This window comes from Brienomyrus brachyistius, chromosome 23, assembly GCF_023856365.1.
Source record: "Brienomyrus brachyistius isolate T26 chromosome 23, BBRACH_0.4, whole genome shotgun sequence".
In the NCBI taxonomy this organism is placed as follows: domain Eukaryota; kingdom Metazoa; phylum Chordata; class Actinopteri; order Osteoglossiformes; family Mormyridae; genus Brienomyrus; species Brienomyrus brachyistius.
This window is the reverse complement of record NC_064555.1, coordinates 21,231,936-21,252,627: the sequence shown is the minus strand read 5'-3', so window position 1 is coordinate 21,252,627 and position 20,692 is coordinate 21,231,936. Positions and strand designations below refer to the sequence as shown.

The 20,692-nt window shown below is 41.5% G+C and overlaps 1 protein-coding gene across 1 annotated transcript; it reads left to right on the top strand.

The window, feature by feature from the left end:
• Positions 1-2,071: 2,071 nt before the first annotated feature.
• On the top strand, positions 2,072-5,612 carry sem1 (SEM1 26S proteasome subunit). The gene is made up of 3 exons (XM_048994294.1): positions 2,072-2,231; positions 3,804-3,897; positions 5,440-5,612. The coding sequence occupies exons 1-3, from the start codon at positions 2,156-2,158 to the stop codon at positions 5,480-5,482; spliced, it is 213 nt and encodes a 70-aa protein (XP_048850251.1). The 5' UTR covers positions 2,072-2,155; the 3' UTR covers positions 5,483-5,612.
• The last annotated feature ends 15,080 nt before the right edge of the window (positions 5,613-20,692 follow it).

Below are 20,692 nucleotides of genomic sequence, written 5' to 3'. Positions count from 1 at the left end.
TTTTCTGAAATTAATCTCATTAGTTAGATGACTAAAAGACTCTAATCCATGCCCATAATTCAATATATCCCATAATATTCCAGTTTTTCCCCCATATGTCTACCCTTCAAAATGACAAACAATGCCGTGACTCGTAAGAGGGACACACAGGATTAACTGCAAGGTCTACAAAGAGTTGGGATTCAGATTCTACGGAATCTCCATCACCATAAATTCCGTCCTGTGCGACAAACTGGCTTCTAGCTCCCGATCGGGCACAGGGCTTGATTATCAGTTTCATGGCTCCAGTACAGGTAGGCAGTCCCTGTCCAAGCTATTGTAACTTTCCCTGCCAGACAAGGAGCCCTTTGCCTTATCTGAGGGGGGAATCAGCGAGGAGGGGGCCAGAGCGATGACGGTCCCGTTCTAAGGGTCTCCCCCCTCCCCCCCCATGCCGCGGGGGTGATATCATGATCACCTGGCCAGATAGGGCCAAGAGCAGAGGCTGCCAGACTGGGCTGAGGTCCCAGCGAAGACTTAGCGTGAGTCTGTCCTGGAAGGTCTATGAAAGGCATCCTCAGATGGCGAAGAAAGGACCGGGAGTCCGTCTGGGCAGCCCGGTGTCTGCGGCAGGAGACTGCAGGCGCCACGGTGTAACAGCAGACAGCGGTATGCAGTGCCGTGGTGCACTGCTTCCCAGGCCCTCAGAGACCGTAAGCATCTGCTCTCTGAGAAATGACCTGCCCACTGTACTTTCTCAGTAATTGCTCTGTTTTTAAACTAAGCACGGCAACTTCTTTTCCCAGCCAATTCATTCACTCTCGAACTTATACGCATTTGACACAAACTCGATTTTTTTTCTTAATCATATTATCTTGTCTGTTGTTCCAGTATTTTTTAGTTACTTTTGCCCTCTATGTTTAAAAACACTGTGTCATTGCTATATACAAAACTTACAAATTGTGACTTATCGGTAATTGCGTAACTGCTTGCTGTGTTTCTAGACATGTTGTCATAGCTCTCTACTTCTTTTATTCTTTCTAAAACATTGATAATTACTGTGGGATTGATATGGGTGGATTATTCAAATAAAAAACAAATTAATGTGATTAATCGTCTACGGCATCGCCCTCCGGTGTGATTCGTTCAGTTGGCCTCGTGCTCATTCCAACACTTAGGTCTTTTCCCACATCAATCGTTAGATTCAGCTTGTTTGGCTTTCTGCGACTGCTACATCAGAAGTCACATGACAAAGTTCCAATAAATCCCATGCCCATGGATAATCTCACTATGTTCCAGTTGTCTAAACAGTGAAATTTTCATACACATTCCTCAGAAGATGCATTTTTACATGTACCACAAATACTTTCGAATTTTCATATTCCTGATCTATCTAGACTCACGCTTCTCCTAATTGAGACACACAATTGCAAAGCCCACAAAGTTTATGAAGAGGGACTGTCCCATCCCTGCTACAGTTTTATGGTAATTTTAATATCGTATGACTCAGTTTGTGATTTATAGCTTATTTTTCACCCTTAGTTGACAGACATTGTGTTGCAGAGCTGTCTGGATTTGTAAAAACAATGATGTGGGTGTTTGCTCTTTATAACAGAATATTTTCACGTGGCTGAAGAGTTCTCTGGATGAAAAGCATCTCAAGGATAAGACTGCTAAAAAATTGTATTTCTGTAAATGCAGGCCAAAGGAAGTAATGGAACACCATAATGTTGCTGTTTCTTTGCCTAGTCACTGCCTGCTTGTACTGATATTTAAGCTCTCATTTTGTCATATATAGAAGTATATATTGTTCTGTAGTGATACACTCTCATTTACTTATAGACAACTACTTGATACCTATCTAGAAAACATCAGAAAAAATAGATCTTCTCAGTGGAAAACATATTCCTGTTATATGTTATCTAAGGATAAAACGTCAAATTACACTGTCTTCCCCCCCAACCACTCAGTGGATTACATTACTATCTAGCCACCTGAGATCATCCGTTCTTTAACCTATGACAAACTGCGCATTATAGCCCCAGACGCCTAGTTAATGTTATCGTTTAAAAACACTAAATACGCATGCGCAATTTTATACAACCGCCAGCGTCCCATAATTCCACAGGAAAACACGTTCGAGAAAGTGAATTGTCCGGTGTGGGAAAACGCGAACATGTCGGAAAAGAAACAAACGGTCGATTTAGGATTGTTAGAGGAGGACGACGAGTTTGAAGAGTTTCCAGCTGAAGGTAAATCACTTGTGGTCGAAGCGACATGAGCAATGCTTAGCCAGTATTTTAAAAGTATACGATGGACTGTATTGGCTGCGCTGGAGAGTGACTCAGCTGAGTGAGGAGTGTCATAGTTGGTTAGCTAGCTAGCTGGTTACCGTTTGTGAGCGACTCGCTTTGATAAGAAAATACCGTAACTTCGCTGGTGAAGTATCTGACAGTGCGTCTATAGTGTAATTAAATGGATGATTTCATAAGTATTAAGTCCTACCACTTGTGTGTTTAACTCATTTGTGTATTTATTGTTAGCACGCTAGCGCTGCTTCTGTGTTCGTCATTTCAAACTAAGTATATTTAGAATGTATTCGATGTTAGCATAAATTGCTATTTCTATTAATTACAAGAGTAATATAGGGCATTTGGGTTCGTTTCTTTATACGCTCGTATTTGGTTGGCTGTGTACAGCCATGTCCTGTTATACACAGCTAACGGCTAATCATCTAGTCCTGGCAGGTAGGTTGTAAGCCTGCACGGTGGCCTAGCAACAGACTGATGTCTACACGTTCCTAAAGATATTACTAATAAAAACCTTTACCTGATGTAAGAAACGTAAACATAAAACTCGTATTAAAATGTTTAAATTTCAGAATATGTATGTGTGTTTAAGGTTGAAGCTTTTTTGTTAGTGTCTCCTCTCGGGTTACAGGACCTTGTTTCGAAATATTACATTGACAAGTGTTTAGGCTCACTTCTATATATCCTGTCCATCCCATACTGAAAGTTATGAAGCTTATCATAAATAGTGTTCTACATATTAATGCAAGTATTTTTTAAGATGCCAGAAGTACAGTGGGGCGAATACATTTCTGAATGCACAATTTTGATATATTTTGGGGAGTTGGAATCCTGGATTTGGTGACAGTAGTCATATGTGCACAATAACCAATAATTCAGTTTCTTGTTTTTCAGAAATGGTAGCAAGAAATGGATGTCGCCTGCCCGTCTTAAAACTATAATTCCATACATCTTTGGGAAGTTACTTGTTTAGTGGATCCGTAGATGATTGTATTGCCCTTTATGTTTAAAAACACTGTGTCATTGCTATATTCAAAACTTACGAATTGTGACATATTGGTAATTGTGTAACTAGACTGCTTGCTGTGTTTCTAGACATGTATTTTCACATATATTGCAGGTTATAAATCCCGTTTTGGACACAATTTCTTTACCTTTGAAAGCATGATGGTACATGTGTTAAATTTTGAGGTTAGATTTGTGTCATTAGTGTTGTAGCTAAACTTATTAAAATATGGCACACTCCAAAATCCTGCTGGTGTCTGAATGTGGAATCATTATAAAGTTAACTTTAAAGTGACTTTTTTTAAAACTAAAACTGGAGATTATAATGTGGGATTACTTTCTTAAAGTTCAGAATGCAGACTACGGAGCTTGTTCTTTGAGTTATGTAGTCATTGGGGACTGCATTTCCAAATAACTTAAACCATTTTGGTCCCATACTTACAGGTTTGTGCTTTTGTGTAATGCCTTTGAAAAACATCCATAGTTAAATTTGTGACCTGATGTTTTTAGATTGGACTGGCTTGGACGAGGATGAAGATGCTCACGTGTGGGAGGATAACTGGGATGATGACAACGTAGAAGATGACTTCTCTAATCAGTTGAGGTAAAGCGATCCTCTGGTTCTTTTCAATACCTGTTTAATAGGCTTTAGTTACTTAATCAAAACAGGGGAAAAAGTGATAATCTGTATTTACAGTGTAGGCATTAGTGTGTCAGTTGAACATAGTAACTGGATTTCAAATATAGAAAAATACCGTTCAATATTTGCATGTTTCAGCTGAGTAAAATTCTTATGTAATTGTACATGTGTTGGTGTGTTTATTATTATAAAGTGTAAGTACTGTTCTACAGTTTTTAGGTGGTACAAGCATTTCATTCTGCTGTCATCTATGTTGGGATTTAATTGTTTTTTTCCCTTTTTGTTGGTCATTTGAAAAGTCATACAGATCCTCTTTGTTTTCCTGTAAAATGAGAAAAAAAAACCACAAATGAAAAACAGGCATTACAAGTTCGGCAAAACACTGTATAGATTTCAAATATAAAATTAAATCTTTAAGTAGTTAGGGATTACAGGACAAGCTGGAAACTGGCATATTGTAGGTGGTCTTAAACCACAATGACTCCTCTAAGGGGAGTTAAGAGATGCTGTCAATTGTAGGGTTTGAGTTAACTGAAGAAGTCTTTCCTAGTAATTGGTGGTAATTCTAACACTGGGTTAGCCCACAGCAGGTCTTCAGCACATTCAAGACTGCCTCACGTTTTACCAGTTTTTTCCAATGTGAGATTCAGGATTCATTTTGGTTTCCCATTTCTCTAAAAACTTTGTGTCAGATATATTATTTTGTCTATGAGTTACGCCTTGAAATTGTATTCAGCAGTCTGTCAACTTAGTCGGTCTCACTGAAATGTAATGTCACTCTAAACTTTGCTGTGTGGTGCAACGTTATTTTTTTGGTGATTAAACTGCAATACAAGATTCAAGATCGTTTTTTTGTCACATCTTATGCAGTGAAATGTATTACCTAAGTCACTCCTGGACTGTGCAGTAAAAAGATGTAGAGAGAGCTAGCAATACAAATTTTAAATAAAAAATATTCATTAATAGACTAAAGCAATCAGGAAGAAAAATAACATGTAATAAAAATATGAAATATAAAACAATAAATTATATACAAGATTCGGGGCTGGACTATGATGCGTTAGTGGGATAATGTGCATAGGTAATGAAGTTATTTACAGTATGTTTACAGTGCATTTACTGTGCATTGTTTACAGTAGTTAATGTAGTGTGGACAGAAAATGAACAATGTACAAAGTAGCATTAAAAATGTGCACTGTGATGATGTAACCATCATTTTTTTGTTGTTCGTTTTATTTTATGCCTGTAAATTGCTGTGCATCTCAGGTGGTTAGTGACCGTTAGGGAGAGTCCTGACAGTTCTGAAGAATTTACTACGAAGCATATGTTATGGGACATGTAATGAAAGTCATATTTTTTCTTTTTTAAATCACTTGAAGTTGCCTGAAGTGATTACGTATAGCTGTAATGTGTTTGAACCGGGGGGGAGATGAAGTACATTCATTTTGTGCTATTTGAGAACTCTCAGCGTCCTTTGCTTTAAGACCCGTTTCTCTCTCCCCGCAGAGCTGAGCTCGAAAAACACGGCTACAAAATGGAGACGTCCTAGTCTTTCACACACCTTCAGAAGATCTATCAGGGATACGGACTCTGGGCATCTTCAGAAACGAGAGCAAACACAACGGAGTTATGTGCACCTTTTTTTTTTTTGTAAAAATTAAATAAAAGTGTTGAACACACATGGCTTTTTTTCTCTCTCAATGAAAATGATTAAATGGTGTAGTCTTATTAGTCTCTGTTTATGTTTAGTGTGATGTGAAAGGTTATGCACTGCGTTAAACCTTAAGAGGTGCTGTAATAAGCTGGGATATGATAAGATGGTGAGTGTTCGCGGGGCTCCTGTTGTCAGGGCTGTGAAATGAGTGGCTCTGTGTCTGCTCTCGTGCTCACGGCATCCCCTCTGAGACCGGCATCCCGCGGAGCCTCTGATGGGCAGATTATCCAGCGTGGTGTTTGCCGAGCGAGGGAGGTGCTCACAGCGTGTGGCCCGGCTGGTCCTGCCCGGGCCTGCCTCTCGTCACGTGGAGCCCGGGATACTCTTCCTCCTCACAGCAGGTCCTCCTGCACAACCATGGGCCAATTTGCTGAGTTGCGCACCCAGCGAATGATCGGCTTGGGTTTGGGCTCTGAGGCTCTATCCTTTAATGAGCTGAAAACCATGCCAGTGAAGGATCGCTTGCCTTGGGAAACCCTATTTGAGTGGGGGTCTGTCTAGTTATTGTACGAATTTCTTTTTTAAATTTCCTGGTTGATTTAAAATGCTGACTCTTTGAAACCTTTGATACTATAGGCTAATACTATTTTGTCTTTTATTAGGGGAGTGTTTCTACAATAGTAAATAAGGCATCATATGCTGAACCGTAGTTGTTTGAAATTCAGCGTTTATTCTAACAAGGGGTTAGTTTGGAATTCCTTTGAGTGTTCATGTCTGAACACCCTTGTTTGCTTCCAGTTTTTGGTGATTTTTAAATCCTTAATACCCTTTTAGTTATAATGAGTGCTTAATTTAAGGGGTTGCAGTCAAATTGCAGTGTGAGTGTTTTAACAGGCAAACATGTCTTTTGGCTCATCCATCCCCAAAGCACAGGACATGTTCTGAAAGCAAATAGCGAGTAGAAGCTTAAGAGTGGTGCTGCAACCAGGTCTCCAGGCCGATCAGGGGACCAAAACAACAAAGCGAGCAGATCCACCCAGGCCGTTTCGGTTGCTGCTGTGGGCCGGATCATTACTTTAATTGTCGGAAAGTTGTTGAAGTGTGTAAATCAGTAAGTGAGGGCAATGCTGGTGAATCTATAGCCATTTTGTTTGCGCCGGAGGCTGAAGATGAGCCTCTTGTGTTCGACACATACAGCACCATCTGTGTCCCTGCATCCTCCCAGCTTCCCAGGCTGAGCCCATGAAGCAGCCGTTTGTCTGGCTTTTCAATATGTTTTGTTTTGTGCTTTTATGAGCCGATTCCATTTACTTCCTGTTGGTTGCTTGTATCTCAGCAGCAGTCATGACTTACGTGTTATTGTTTAGTTGTTAGTGAGGTAATGCTTCCCCTCTCCCCCCCCGCCAGTTAATTCTTAACTTAAGAATTATTTTGATTTTATGCGATAGCATATTCTGTAAATGTGATCAGCTTCTGTTGTGGCCTTACTGCCTGGCTCAGAGGGGTTTTGTTTTTTTTACATGGTATACAAATGTTTACTGTAAAAGTAAACGAGTAAATACTACTACAAGACAGACGGTAACATTTGCTTTCGTGGCCCTGAAAGGCATTTCTCTGTTCGCCTGTGGATTTTATTCATATTGTATCATTTTCCTATACTTTTATTCCTTTCGTAAGGACAGGGTTAGACCTATGAACCCTGGGCTTTTGTGGTCTGGGTCAGGTGTGAGTAAGTGTAATGAATCCAGTAGAGGAAGAGGCAGAAGTCTACTAATCACCAGATGGTGGGATCTGCGGTATTCCACTCTTTCCTCAAGCCGCGGCTAACCGGTCGAGGATGTGGTGGTGCGGCCGTACGCCCGCTGCAATGGAGCGCCCAATCACACACCTTCCTTTATGGCGATGAAATCGGTGGCAGAGGTAGAATGAGTCACACCGAGCGTGCTCCTGGGGTGGTGCGTCCTCACCACCCACCGGCCCAATCCCACACCTGCACCCATGCCAAAGTAAACACACATAATAAGGCATAATTACTGCAGAAATGATAATAACTGCTCCCCATGTGACAATGCTGTGACTGTGTGCTGCCAGGAGGAACGATATCTCACCAAGATGTGGAGGGGCACCTCTGCCCTACCCGAAAAGGCCCCAAGACGCTGGGGTCGCCCAGCCCCCCTCGTTTTCCTCCATTCTGTTGTTTTTGTGACCGCCATAATGGCGACAACACAATCTGAACGTTACGCTTCCTGATCCCTTGCGTGACATTTGCTTCTCTCCTAAAGCAATGCAAATGCGATGCTGGCCGTGGCTGTCCATGGGGTCGGGCACGCTGCATTGCTGTCATCGAGAAGCGGCCTGGGCTTACGGTGAGCTGACAGGCTCTCACACAGAGCAGCTGAAGGTAGTGTTTATTTACACCAATGGCGGCAGTTTAGTCGCTGCAATAACAATGTCTCCAGTGTAACGTCAATCCATATTACAGGACTCCGCAGCATATGAGGTACTCTCCCATGATTCCCGGTCCAAGGGCAACCTCAATCGGTCTCAAACTCGGACCGTTTAAACAAACAGATCGTTTTCTATCTGAAACGTTAAACTCTTAAAGACAATATTGGTTTTAAAACAATAACTATAATTATGTAGCCCGGGTAGCTGGTTGCATAGAGCGAAGACACATTGTGTCTTATGTATCAGAAGGTATGAATATTCCCATAATGTAAGTGTGCAATAGTATTATTAATACTTTTACGATGAGATATTAATATGCAAAAGCAGAATAATGCTTCATTGATGCTCAATTAGTAATACAAAAAAATCTATCTGCGAGACATCATTAACAAAGCCAATATTAGGGCAGGCTTTCATGATACACGCAGTAATTCCTGCTGCCTGAGTTCTTATTTCCTTTTGTCTTCCTGCTCTGAAAGACTTCAATATTCCCAAAAATGCGAATAAAACCCTATTGTGGTTTACGCAAGCTTGATACATTAATTGCAACCCCAAGGCTTAGTCCAAATGCCAGATAATTATGCTGCGATTTTGGAATTAGCTGTGATTAGTACACTTGACCCATGAGAACCAGGGACCAAATTCCGTCCAAAGCCGATACGCTATAGGCTAAAGAGGTGTCCGTGTGTGTTGAGTATTGCAAGGTGGGAAATGGTGCATTTCGGGTCAAAAGTGGAGCTGTGTCTCTCGGCCCATTCTGAGCTGGCAACGCTCCCACTTGACACCATTTCAAAACACGAGATTTGTTATTTTTTAAATAAAGGATATTAAGCATTTAAGTAATGTAACCAGTTGGAGGAAAAATGGTTGGTTCCTTGGTCAGAAGAGTTCGACATAATTATGGGTTGTAAATATTGGCTCAATATTCCACAAGAATTGTCTTTATGAAGTCATTAAGGCTCGAACGTGTGAGATAGCTAAATGGGCTTTGAAAGATAGCGGTGATTGATGTGACGGCTTTAACAAGCTCCCCTCTGTGACTCTGAAAGCATGCGCAAGGACACCGATACCCAGTCATTATATTTTGTTTTCCGTCTTTATTAATTTCCTTTGTATTCATACGCATTCATATCAAGTCATTTCCCAGCAACTAATAGCCAAGGCAGCCAGGGAAAATTTTATAGAGCAATTTAAGCCTCAAAGAGCAATTAGCTGCTTTTAATTTTAGCATCACTAGCGAATTATTATTCGTTTGATAATTGTTACTAATTAATCATCTAACGGATTCACGACTGCGCTGATGTACATTGTAACTGCAGGCCAGGGGGGGCAGCACCACCTCACTGGGTTATGATCTGTATGGCTGTTTGTAGATGATGACAATGGGTGAATGAGGTGGGCTGCTTCATGTTTTTCTTATATTACTGCCGTATATTGACCTGTTATGGTTTTGTGTTGTTGCTCCTTATGGTTGCTCCAAATATTTTGCCCCCCTGACAACAAGGAACCTGTTTGCACGTGTAGGCACATGGAAACCTGTAAGAGGGATCCTGGAACAGATTAAGTGAAAGTGGAAAAAAAGGCATGAATGGGATGGACCTGGCCTTGGACCTGAAAGTCCATGAAGCTCAAAGAGAGGCCATCTGTAGCGTTTGCCCAGTAGAGGGACAATCCATTATTCATAGGACAACCATCAACATCCAAGGCACCAGATCACCTTGTTTTGTTATATTTGTATTTGATATTTGTATGTGTCCACTGCTCTCCTGCAAGTTATCAAACTACAGCTTGTGCTTGGCAATCTTGTGTTTCCCATCCACCAGAATTCTTATTTGTGGTTGCCTTGATTCCGATATTGTCTCTCTTAAGTTCTGACACACTATGTCAATTTTCTGTGTTGAAAGTTCATTGAAATCATTCCTCAGTCGCACATCAGTCGTCACATGGTAATATTACTGTTATATGAAGAAGATATGTATGACTGTTAGCCTTGATGTCTCTATGATATACATATACATACATACATATATATATATATATATACATACATATATATATATATATATATACATATATACATACATATATATATATATGCAGAGAAATGTCCTGCAATACCTGTCAGTGACACAAACCAGTAAACAGATTTAAATTTCCTGTAACTCGTTTTCAGAAAGATAAAACACGGATTCATTTTCCTCAGTGATTTTGCCATCTACTTTTTGAGTGGCACGCGCTCTTTCAAATGAGCAAAAGCAGACTGAGCCTCCAGACTGAAATAGGAAATTCGAAGTTTATTCCTACTGCTACGCCTGGAATTGAAAAAAAGGTAAATTTGAGCCTAGCAAACAAAGAGCTGGTGTATGTTTCAGAGGGGGTGTCTGGACTGGATCATCCAAACTTGCCGAAATTGGGAGTGACACAGGTTGCTCAGGGGTCTTTGCAGAGAAATACTCTCAGGCCTGGTGGCAAAACAGCAGAGAATCGTTGGAAACCCTCTGTCACATGTTCTCGGGGAGCCAGGAAAGGAATGCACCAGTTTCAAAGCTTGCTTTTCGCTGCACCTCTTCACAGCCATGACTGCGATAACTGGCTACTTGGTTTTGCAGGTTGTGCTCTTGGCCTTACCTTCAACTCGAAAGCGGCCATTCAGACGGATCGGCCGTTCTCATGTGATAAGAATCGATATGATCCATGTCCCACTTTTTGTGATTGGTGGGTTCAGCCATGTGCGCCACATGCAATAGCTGTCTGCTGGCTGGAACACGTGGGCGAGCCTTGTGGCAGTTGCCGAATGCAAGCTCCTGTGGTGTCCGTTTATGTCAAAGGGCAGGGAATCTAATCTTATTTATCTTTGCAAAAAATGTTTTAAGTTCTACAAAGTAGAAATCTGGTTACATTTAAAGGGCACAAACACTTGTATGTTGAATTTCTTGTTCTTTTATTCATTTTGCACCCTTTTGCATAAAATCTTTTTACGGAAACACGTGCTACTTCTATAAAGTGAATAACATTGAATTAGAATTTTTCTCTCCATGTGGAGAGAAAACTTCTCAGTGGTATTGAGGGACCCTGCATACCTTGGGATGGAACACTATTATGTACCTTATGTATCTTACGTTATGTAACTGCAAAGTATTCAGCAATACCCTTCCAGTGCTGCTGACGTAATGTTAGGTAACTGGAATATGCAGTATTAGAAACCTTAATTTTGAGGATAATTAAAATGCGTCCATGCTTGACATAATCGGCACTAACGTGTGTTGAACCACATCGCTTATGATAACCAACGTAGCTCTCTGATGAGAACGAGTTGTGGAAATATTACTGGAAGTCTTACTGGTTCTAGAAGCTGTGACACCCTATTACTGGGTTATGCCCATCGTTGGGGTTATGTCTGGCACCTTCAGTATGTGATCCAGACAACATCCAATATCCACATGTTTTTCTGCTATATGGAAATGCTAATTAATAACATGCACAACAAGGAATACTGACATTAAATATGAGATTTGTATGGAAATATGAAAAAGGTTTCTCTCTTTGAAAGTATGCCTGTCAGGGCTGAATTTCCATTTGAGCAATAAGAGTGGCCATTCAGAATGTTTGCATGTTCGCAAGGCAATTCAGCTCTGCTGCCTTAGAGATCCTTAATTTTTTATTTTTTTTGTGTTTCTTAGCAATGGGGCTGTAACCATGAGAACCAGAGACTGTACTCTGCTTGTTCTCCATCACAGAGGAGGGTAAAATGCCTATTCAAATGATAAAAAAGGGAAATTGCATTCCCAGTGCTTCACAAAAGCAAAATACAGACAAAATGTTCGGCTGTGCTTACCATGTACTGCAACACCAGACTTTCAGCTATGCATGCGTACATATCCATCTATCCATCCATTGCTAGATTTCTTATCTTGGTGAGATTTCTGGTATCTTGTTATTAATGCACACATATTTTCTACATTGAAAAGAGGCAGTACACTCTGGCAGTTGCCATTCAGTGCTTGTATACCAAGCATGGAAGAGTTATACAATATTAATATTTAGTGCCCCGTAAATACATATCGCATGAATATATTCAGCAACGGTTGTGACTTGTTTGTGTACATCTTCAGTATCACCATTCAAAACCCAGGAGGCCGTGGTGAATTCGTTTCCATCTCGTTCATCAGTAGTTCCTAAGCAGTAAGCTGGAGTATCAGTTGCGGTTTTATGCCCCCCGAACAGGTGGCATGTTTTCGGGGGGGAAAAAGGAAGGACTTAAAGATTAGCCAGCATGCTCGTTTCATTCAAAGGCGAGCGCTGCTCTGATAATTTCTCCGCATGCAGGCCAGCGACTGCTGTGATCTGAGATTACAGAAAAGCGCAGGAATCTCAAAGACAACTGCCTGACTGGGGCTGGGGGGGGGGGGGGGGAGGGGGGCTCTGTGGCCTGTTCCTACCACAGGGCCTGGGCTCAGTGTTTGTGTGGAGCATCTGGGTTCGTTTAGCCGAGCTGCAGAGGGGGAACCTTTGTGCTCTCGGGTTGCCGCTTTCAGTGTGGGCTCTGTTTCTGGGAGAAAGCCATCCGTCTGGAGCTTCTCAAACAGCCGAGTGCATCCGCCCAGCCCTCCAGAGGGGCAGTTTTGCCCATCCCAGATGCCCCACGCATGTTTAGCGTAGTTCCTCATTTGAGCTGAAAGATGTTAAACAGAGTCATTCAGAAGCTAGGTTCCGTTACGTTCTTTTTTTTTTTTTTTCTTTGGGGGGGTGGGTGGTGGCAGTAATAGAAACAAAAATGAAAACATAAATAGAATCATTGGTGATATTACACACTACTCAACGTCATTGGGATGGTCAGGGAACCTTAATCAGCCTGTAAGGGTTCAGGTTCTGCAAACGTCTCCTCTGCGCCGAGTGACTGCACACACTGATGCATTTTTAATTGTAAAAATAATGTCAGGTTTATTTAGTGCATTCCGTGTTGAGACAAAGCAACAGAAATATATGTGTGCAGTCAGTCAGCAGTGTGTTACATTAGCCATGGCTCTCTGTAAACAGTAACCTCTTATGGTTCTCTTTAGGAAAACAGTGCTTCTCATGTGATTTTTCTTGAGACGAAGAAGCACATATATTTTTACAGAGAAAATTATTAATCAAGTGGCATTTGTTGATTTCTTAGAAATTTGCAGTTGCTGCAAGGTCTAGATTAAGTTCCTGTTGATATATTTCTCTCATCCCGGCTTGCATGGTAGAGTCGCAATTTGGTCCCTCCTGAATTTAAACAGAACGTTTTAGGAAACCTTCGGCTTTACCTGATTTTTGTTTTGCAGTTAATTCCCCAGACAATGTATTTTAGCTTTGCTTTCCCGGGTTGTTCTTCAGGCCGTCTGTTCAGTAGCATCCACCCTTTCTGACTGCATTATTTTACATTTTACACCATCAAAAATACATTCCACCCAAGAGGAAGTTTCTCTGGGCACAATCACTGAACTCTAATTATGCTGTTTTGAAGTGCAGGAAATAAGTAATTTAGATTACATGTTGTGGGGAAAATCTGTTTTATCTCAGTCCTGTCAATAATTTTTTTAAAGTTATCATATCATATTATCGTGATAGAGTCATGCGCAGTGTTCCGTGTCCAGCCTTTTCATAGGAATTGCAATATGAAAAAAAAATTGACAGATATTACTACACCATAACTTTTCTTTTTATGGGAAATAAAAAGTAATGGAGAGCTTAAATCCACTTTACATTTCCATTTATGTTCACACATGATAAAATAAAATAAGATAAAATAAATATACAGTACTGCAAAATTTGACAATCGAAACTCTTAGAAATTAATTCAGTTCTTCAAAAATCACGGATATCTTGTTGGATTGCTAGAATAATATCACTGTAATTCCTCAGGGGAACCTCAGCCATTCCATGTATTTGTTAAACTTAACCACCAGTTTGCGTAATTAATTTAATTAGTTACAAAAAGTCAATGAGGTATTGATTAGCCATATGAGGTGTGCCAGTGGTCGAATCAAAACATTCTTGGGTGAATTGTGTGGTTGCAGCAATTCTTGGTGTGATTTTAGGAGAGGTTTTGGCACAGTTAACACACTTTTACAGGCATATCAAAGTTTACCCCCACATAAAGATCATTTAAACATCATTTTCTTTGACTGTCTAACACTTTTGCACAGTACTATATAAATAATAAATTACAGGTTAATATCATCTTACAGTATGCGATCTTTCTATAAGTGTAAACCAGCAAAATTCCAATTGCGAGGAACATGCAAGGCGATGTGCTTCGGAAAACAATGACTACATAACACAACATTGCCAATGGAAAGCCCCCCTGTCTTTAAAATTACTGACCTTTTTTCAGGTCACAGTAGCGTGTGTGTGTCATTTTCACATCACACACTCATGGTTAGCCTGTTTGAGCTTAATCTATGGAGGTACCGAGCGATTATAAACACATAGTGTACAAAAGAGGAGGGATGGACCAGTGACAATTCTGCTGGTATTTTGAAAGCAAAACAATTAGCCTGTCAGCATTCTGAGCGAAGGAACACTTTTAAATCACTTGGTTACTTTTAATAGAAAGTATTTAACTTAATGACCTCTGAGACCCCCAATCATTGACCATTCGTAGAGCGGGTTGCTTGAGAGCACAAGTCATCTAATTATTTGTTTATAACAAGGCCGCTTAAAGACATTGAGCTAAAAATAGAGAAGGATGCTTGTCGGCACTCTCTTCCAAAACAAATTCCTCCTTGGGAGCAGAAGATGCGAGCACAGAATATGTGGTGATTTTAGAATTTAACCTTTAAGTCTTTGACTGTTTGTGAATGTAACTTTTTTTGTTTTGTTTTCAACAAATCAATGAAGGGCCTCATGCATTTTCTTGTTCCGAGGTTGACAAAAACGAAAATTTCTGCATAATCGTAAATCAGTCAAATCAGCAATGGTACGTCTAAAACATCAATCTGTCCAAGCAACACTCAAATGCCATGGCATTCCTTATAAAAAATAATAAGTGACAAAATACATAAATAAACCATCTGAGGTATTTAATAGGCAATAAGCACGATGGGTTTAATTCCTCCTATGCAGTGTCAGCTGATTAAATAACATTCAATCTCTGGACTTGTGCCATCTGTACAAATCAAATACAGGTTGTAGGATTTTATTAGATAGAACAGTGGCATCAATATTTGGGGAGAAGGAATTTCCTCGCTGGAGCCCATTTTGGAGAAGGTAGCCTGCTGAGAAAAATACTCCGGTTCATGCTGTTACTCTGAGAATCTGAGAAGAAACAAACAAAATGCTGAGAATTATTTTGTGCGCAAAATACATTTTCTTTGAAGACCATCTGCCATTAAAGCCCTTTGCTCCCTTTAAAATTGTTTTTACGCTGTTAGTAATGTTAACCTTTGCTTTTGTAGTTATGGAATTCACTTTTTTTCCGTCACAAAGCACAGCGCAGCCGAAACACCGGGAAATAAAGTAGAAGAACCATTTAAGGCCAAAAAAAGCCCAGTCTGAAGAAATGGATTCAGGCAGAAATGGATTCAGTGCTGAATTATTTTTGTTCTTTATGTTCTGCAGTTGTTACAACAAATGTGAAAGTCAGACCCTTTAATTCAAATAAGACGTTATAGGTTAGTGGGACTGAAACCACATTAGCAAGACACTTCAGGCTGAATCGAACTGACAGAAAATGCCCGATTTCTCTTCCTTTGTAAGAATACATTTCTGTGTGCAAATTTTTCATTAAAACATACATAAGCAGATAGCAGGGAATCATATGTCATCCCAGTAGGGAAAATGATGTCAATGCTTGTGGTGGTATTCAGGAAACTGAAATGTAGAGGGTTTTATTAGACATCTGATATCGTTTTAGAAATCAATGAAAAATATGATTAAATAAACTACAAGTGAGCTATGAAACACATTGAAATGTCAGTTTTGCTATAGTGTGTCGCATAAAAACACTGAGTGCGGCTCTCAATTTACAGCATAAATTGATCATTTCAGTAAATAAATTACATGGCTCTCATGTGCCAATTCATGCACATAAATTAAATTAAGGTGAATGTAATCCAAAAATATACACTGGCACAATGAATGGTGCTTTTTGCAGAATAGTAATAAAACATAATTATTTTTTTGCTGTCTGGCCAAACAAAAGCAACTTGATTTTACTCAATAATATAAATAATTACGCAATTAAGCTTATGGTAAATTCTTAAAGTAGGGTCCATCCTGGCCAAATGAATCTACCACCAGTCAAAGCCTTTTGATTTATTTGGTGTCAGATGTGACTTTCCACAACGACCTGTAGGGTACCCATCATTCAACCTTTCTTGAGGTCAGCAGAACTATTGGCTTGTGTTAATTGACCAGCTGAATACCTTCACAATTCAGCAAGCTGGGGTTTCTTGTTCATACCTGCTGGATGGGGAGTTCACATTCAACCCACGCACACTCTAAAAGGTCCAGAGCTTGTAAATTATCTCTGTAAGCCAAATAATTTGATAGCTAACAAGATAAAGGAGCAGTCAAAACAATTTAATATCAAGCATCTTGCACTAGATCAAAAAACCTGAAGCACTGTGCTTGAATTCAGAACATTCTTTGATACGTCCGTCCGTCCGTCCATTCATCCATCCCTCCATCCATCCATCCATCCATCCATCCATCCATCCATCCATCCATCCATCCATCCATCCATCCATCACAGGTAGTAGAAACATGTTACCTTAATATCTGGACAATATTCATTGCACCCTCCGCCAACATCATGTCCAGGGCCAGATCTAAGGGATGGCCATGCCCCCACTAGTGAATATGTGGCCGCCCCAGTGTCCACCCCTCACCAAAAAATATAAACGAAATATGGAGCATTTAATTCTGCAAAGCAGAACTCTCCAACTTGGTCTTCAGATAGACGATTAAACTTCAGCAGAATATAACAATGTATTGATCCCCCCAGTTACCAAAATAATACCATATTGCCACCCCAGTAAAATCATTGGGTCTAATTTGGCCACCCCATTGGACACGGTCTGGCTATGCACCTGATCAAGTCCCTTACATGTCATATCCCTGCTTGTCTCCTTTCATTCCAAGATACCTGCGCTGTACCTTATCTCCATGGAAACATCATCAAGAATCAGGAAACGTGTCGGTCTAGATAGGTGGCTAAGCAAAGTCAAGCTCGAATATAATGAAAAATGTCTGCAATGCGCTATTAAATGAAAAATTATAATATATGCACAACTAACATGCATTTCATCTGTTGTCATACACAGCTCATAGATCACAGCCTTCTGGTCTGGATTATATCAGTAACATTGCTTACAGGTGGCAAACTGCAAATGCATTAGTTGCTGGAGTTTAACTCAATGGGACCTATGAGCCATTTTTATAGTCCACAGAAATGCAGGTTATTACACATTAAATTTTTGTCTACTGTAAATTTCTGTCACAGTGACATTCTTTCCTTGCCAGGTCTCCTTGCCTGTTCTTAGGTAGACAGTTGGCTAGTTAGCCAGTCCAAAGTGTTGCTGATTTACCTGACTGCACTGTCTAATTAAGCCAGTTAGGCATATAGTAGCAGGTCTCATCAGGTTGGGGAACATGCACTGGTACAGCATATTGCCCCACCTACCACGCGACAAAATGCCTTGCGATCCCAGTTGGCGGCCGCCCAGGGTGATACGTGGTCCTGACCCACCCTCCAGAAATGGCCATCTATCTACTGCAGCCAGGTGTCATGTGGGTGTCCCCTTGGCCTTAAACCTCTCAATGCAGTCGGCACTATATCTGTAGACAGACACGCTGCTGATGGCTGTGCCCGAGAGGTTATTAAAGGCCTGGATCTTGCTTTTTATCCAGGAGACTCGCAAGCCCAGATAGTCAGACTCTACGCTCATTCTCTCGAGAGGTCCAGTCAGAGCCTCCATTCACTCTGTGAAGATCACAGCATCGTCAGCAAAGTCAATATCGGAGAATCTTTCTTCACCAAAGATGCCCCACAGATGCAGGACCCCACAACCATGCCCAACTCCCAGTTCATGCAAGAACACACCCCTGATGAATCACAGAATCAACTGGGAAGAACGTAGAGGTTATACCTCCACTCTGCACAGCACTCGTAGTAACAGTGTTCAGGCATGATGTCAAGCAACTTCATTGGGATCCCTTGAAGGCTCAGAATGTCAACCAGGGCAGCTCGATCAACTGAGTCGAAGGCTTTATGAAAATCTGCAAAGGCTGCAAAGAAACTCTGCCAATATGCATGTTTACGCTCGATGAGGACCCTCAGTGCCAGGACATGGTCGATGGGTGACTTCTTAAGCATAAAACCAGACTGTTCCGATCGCTGGTAGGTGAGCAAGTGATCACGGATCCTGTTGAGGATGACCCTAGCAAGGACCTTACCCGGCACTAAAGGCAGTGTTATTCCTCTGCAGTTGCCAAAATTCGGGCAATCACCCTTCCATTTCCACACAAGGAGAACAAGTTCTGTTCTCTGCTTGCAGTGTCAGGAGGACAGTCATACCGCCAGCATGGAGAAGGGCACCACAGATTCCACGGAACCCTGTGGCCTTTCCTACCTTCAGTTGGTTCACCACCTGTGCAATTTCAGTGAGACCTGGTGGTTCACAGCTAATTGGAGATTTAGGCTCAAGAGCTGTGGACCCAGAAATGCCCACGTCCAAGTTGGAAGATCAGCTTTAAACAGCTGCTCAAAGTAACTGGCCTCGCAGCTGACCTTCTCAGTTCCTGGTACAGACTTTAGTTGCCATCAAGTCATGCACTGTGACTCTTCTCGATAAAATCCAGGGTGCCTTGCAAGATGAAACAACTCCTTCTGGGAACACCAGCAACACCAACTCAACCCTCAGCAACCTTCAGGTTCTTGTCGCAGAAAGTCTCCTGCATCACATTAAAATCGGCAATCAAATCCAAGTCTGCAACTTCCTCATACAAACTGTGTGCAGATTTATTAGAAACAGCCTGGTGTTGGAGTCTGGCCTGGTTCAGCTCTCATTCACCTTGTCTGATGTAATCTACTGGTTAAGCTGAATCTTCAGAGTAGGATGGGGAGTCTGTGGTCAGAATTCACAAACTGGGCACTTCTGGGCACCTTGCAGATCAGATGCCTCCAGCATCTGATGTCATCTGGTCACTACCAGTATTGGAATAGCAAGTCCAACAGTGTGGCTCAAGGTGCTGGAACCAGGATCCAGCAACTCGCAACCTGTGACCTTTTGCAAAGTCAAGGAACATGGAGCCACTTCCGCCATTTCACCCGACCCATGAGGGCCAACAGAGTCGTAATAGCCAGCTCTGCCACAGTGCTGGTCGTTGCATTGAAGTCACCCGTGACCAGAGGAGTGTCACTTCATGGGCACCCATCAGCCACCGAGTGAACTTGTGAATAAAATGTCTCCCTCATCAAGACATCACTCACCGTGGTCAGCGCATACGCTGAGATAACAAACAAGGCCTTAATTGGAGTCTCATAATACAGTCACTGAAAGAAGTGACATCAGACACCATCAGGAGGAGCCGATCCGCCACAGCATCAGCTATTCCTTGAGTATGGCGGCCACCAGTCAGCAGACGAATAGTAGATAGAAACAGTACCTACCTGCAGAGGTCTGGCCATTCCCCGGTCTGCTGTCACTGAAATACGGACTTTACGAAGCTCCTCCAACAGCAGAGGAAGACGTTCCACATACCTATCTGGATGGGCCTCCTCGGATTAGGGCCAGAGGGCTGCAGTGCGGGTGGCATGGTGGTGCAGTGGTTAGCACTGTTGCCTCACACCTTTGGAACCCAGGTTCGAGTCTCCGCCTGGGTCACATGTGTGTGGAGTTTGCATGTTCTCCCCATGTCGTCGTGGGGTTTCCTCCGGGTACTCCAGTTTCCCCCCACAGTCCAAAAACATGCTGAGGTTAATTGGAGTTACTGAATTGCCCGTGTGAGTGCATGGTGTGTGAGTGTGCCCTGCGATGGGCTGGCCCCCCATCCTGGGTTGTTCCCTGCCTCGTGCCCATTGCTTGCGGGATAGGCTCCGGACCCCCTGCGACCCAGTAGGATAAGCGGTTTGGAAAATGGATGGATGGATGGGCTGCAGTGCAGCAGGCGATGCCTCAGCTTCACACCAGTTTCCATCCCCAACAGGCCTGACCCCACTGTCTGGTTGTTAATCAGCTTCCAAGTGGCCCTGAATGTTTAATTTAAAATAGCACCCCACTTCTAAATCACAGACCGTATTAGAACATGATAAAGAGTAAATTTGCCTTTAAAGCCAGCATCAATATAGCCTTTAGCTAAAAACATCCAGGCAGTCATTTAAATTGGACAACACCTTCACACTTACTCATATTTGCAGGCATTCACATGTCAAAATATTGTTGCACATTGGGCAATATAACTAAGATTTTAAAATCACCTTGACAAAAGGGTGCTCGTCGGACAGCTAATGTTATGATATTGATAATTTAAAATTAATTGAACATTTTTTTGAAAATTATCATAGTATTATCAACTGATTTAAATCAATGAGACAACAACTATTTTTGAAACTTTTTACAAAAAAAAAAAAAAAATCTAGGTATTAGAATCTAGGTGCTGTTGCCTTTGTCAGTGATATGTTCCTTT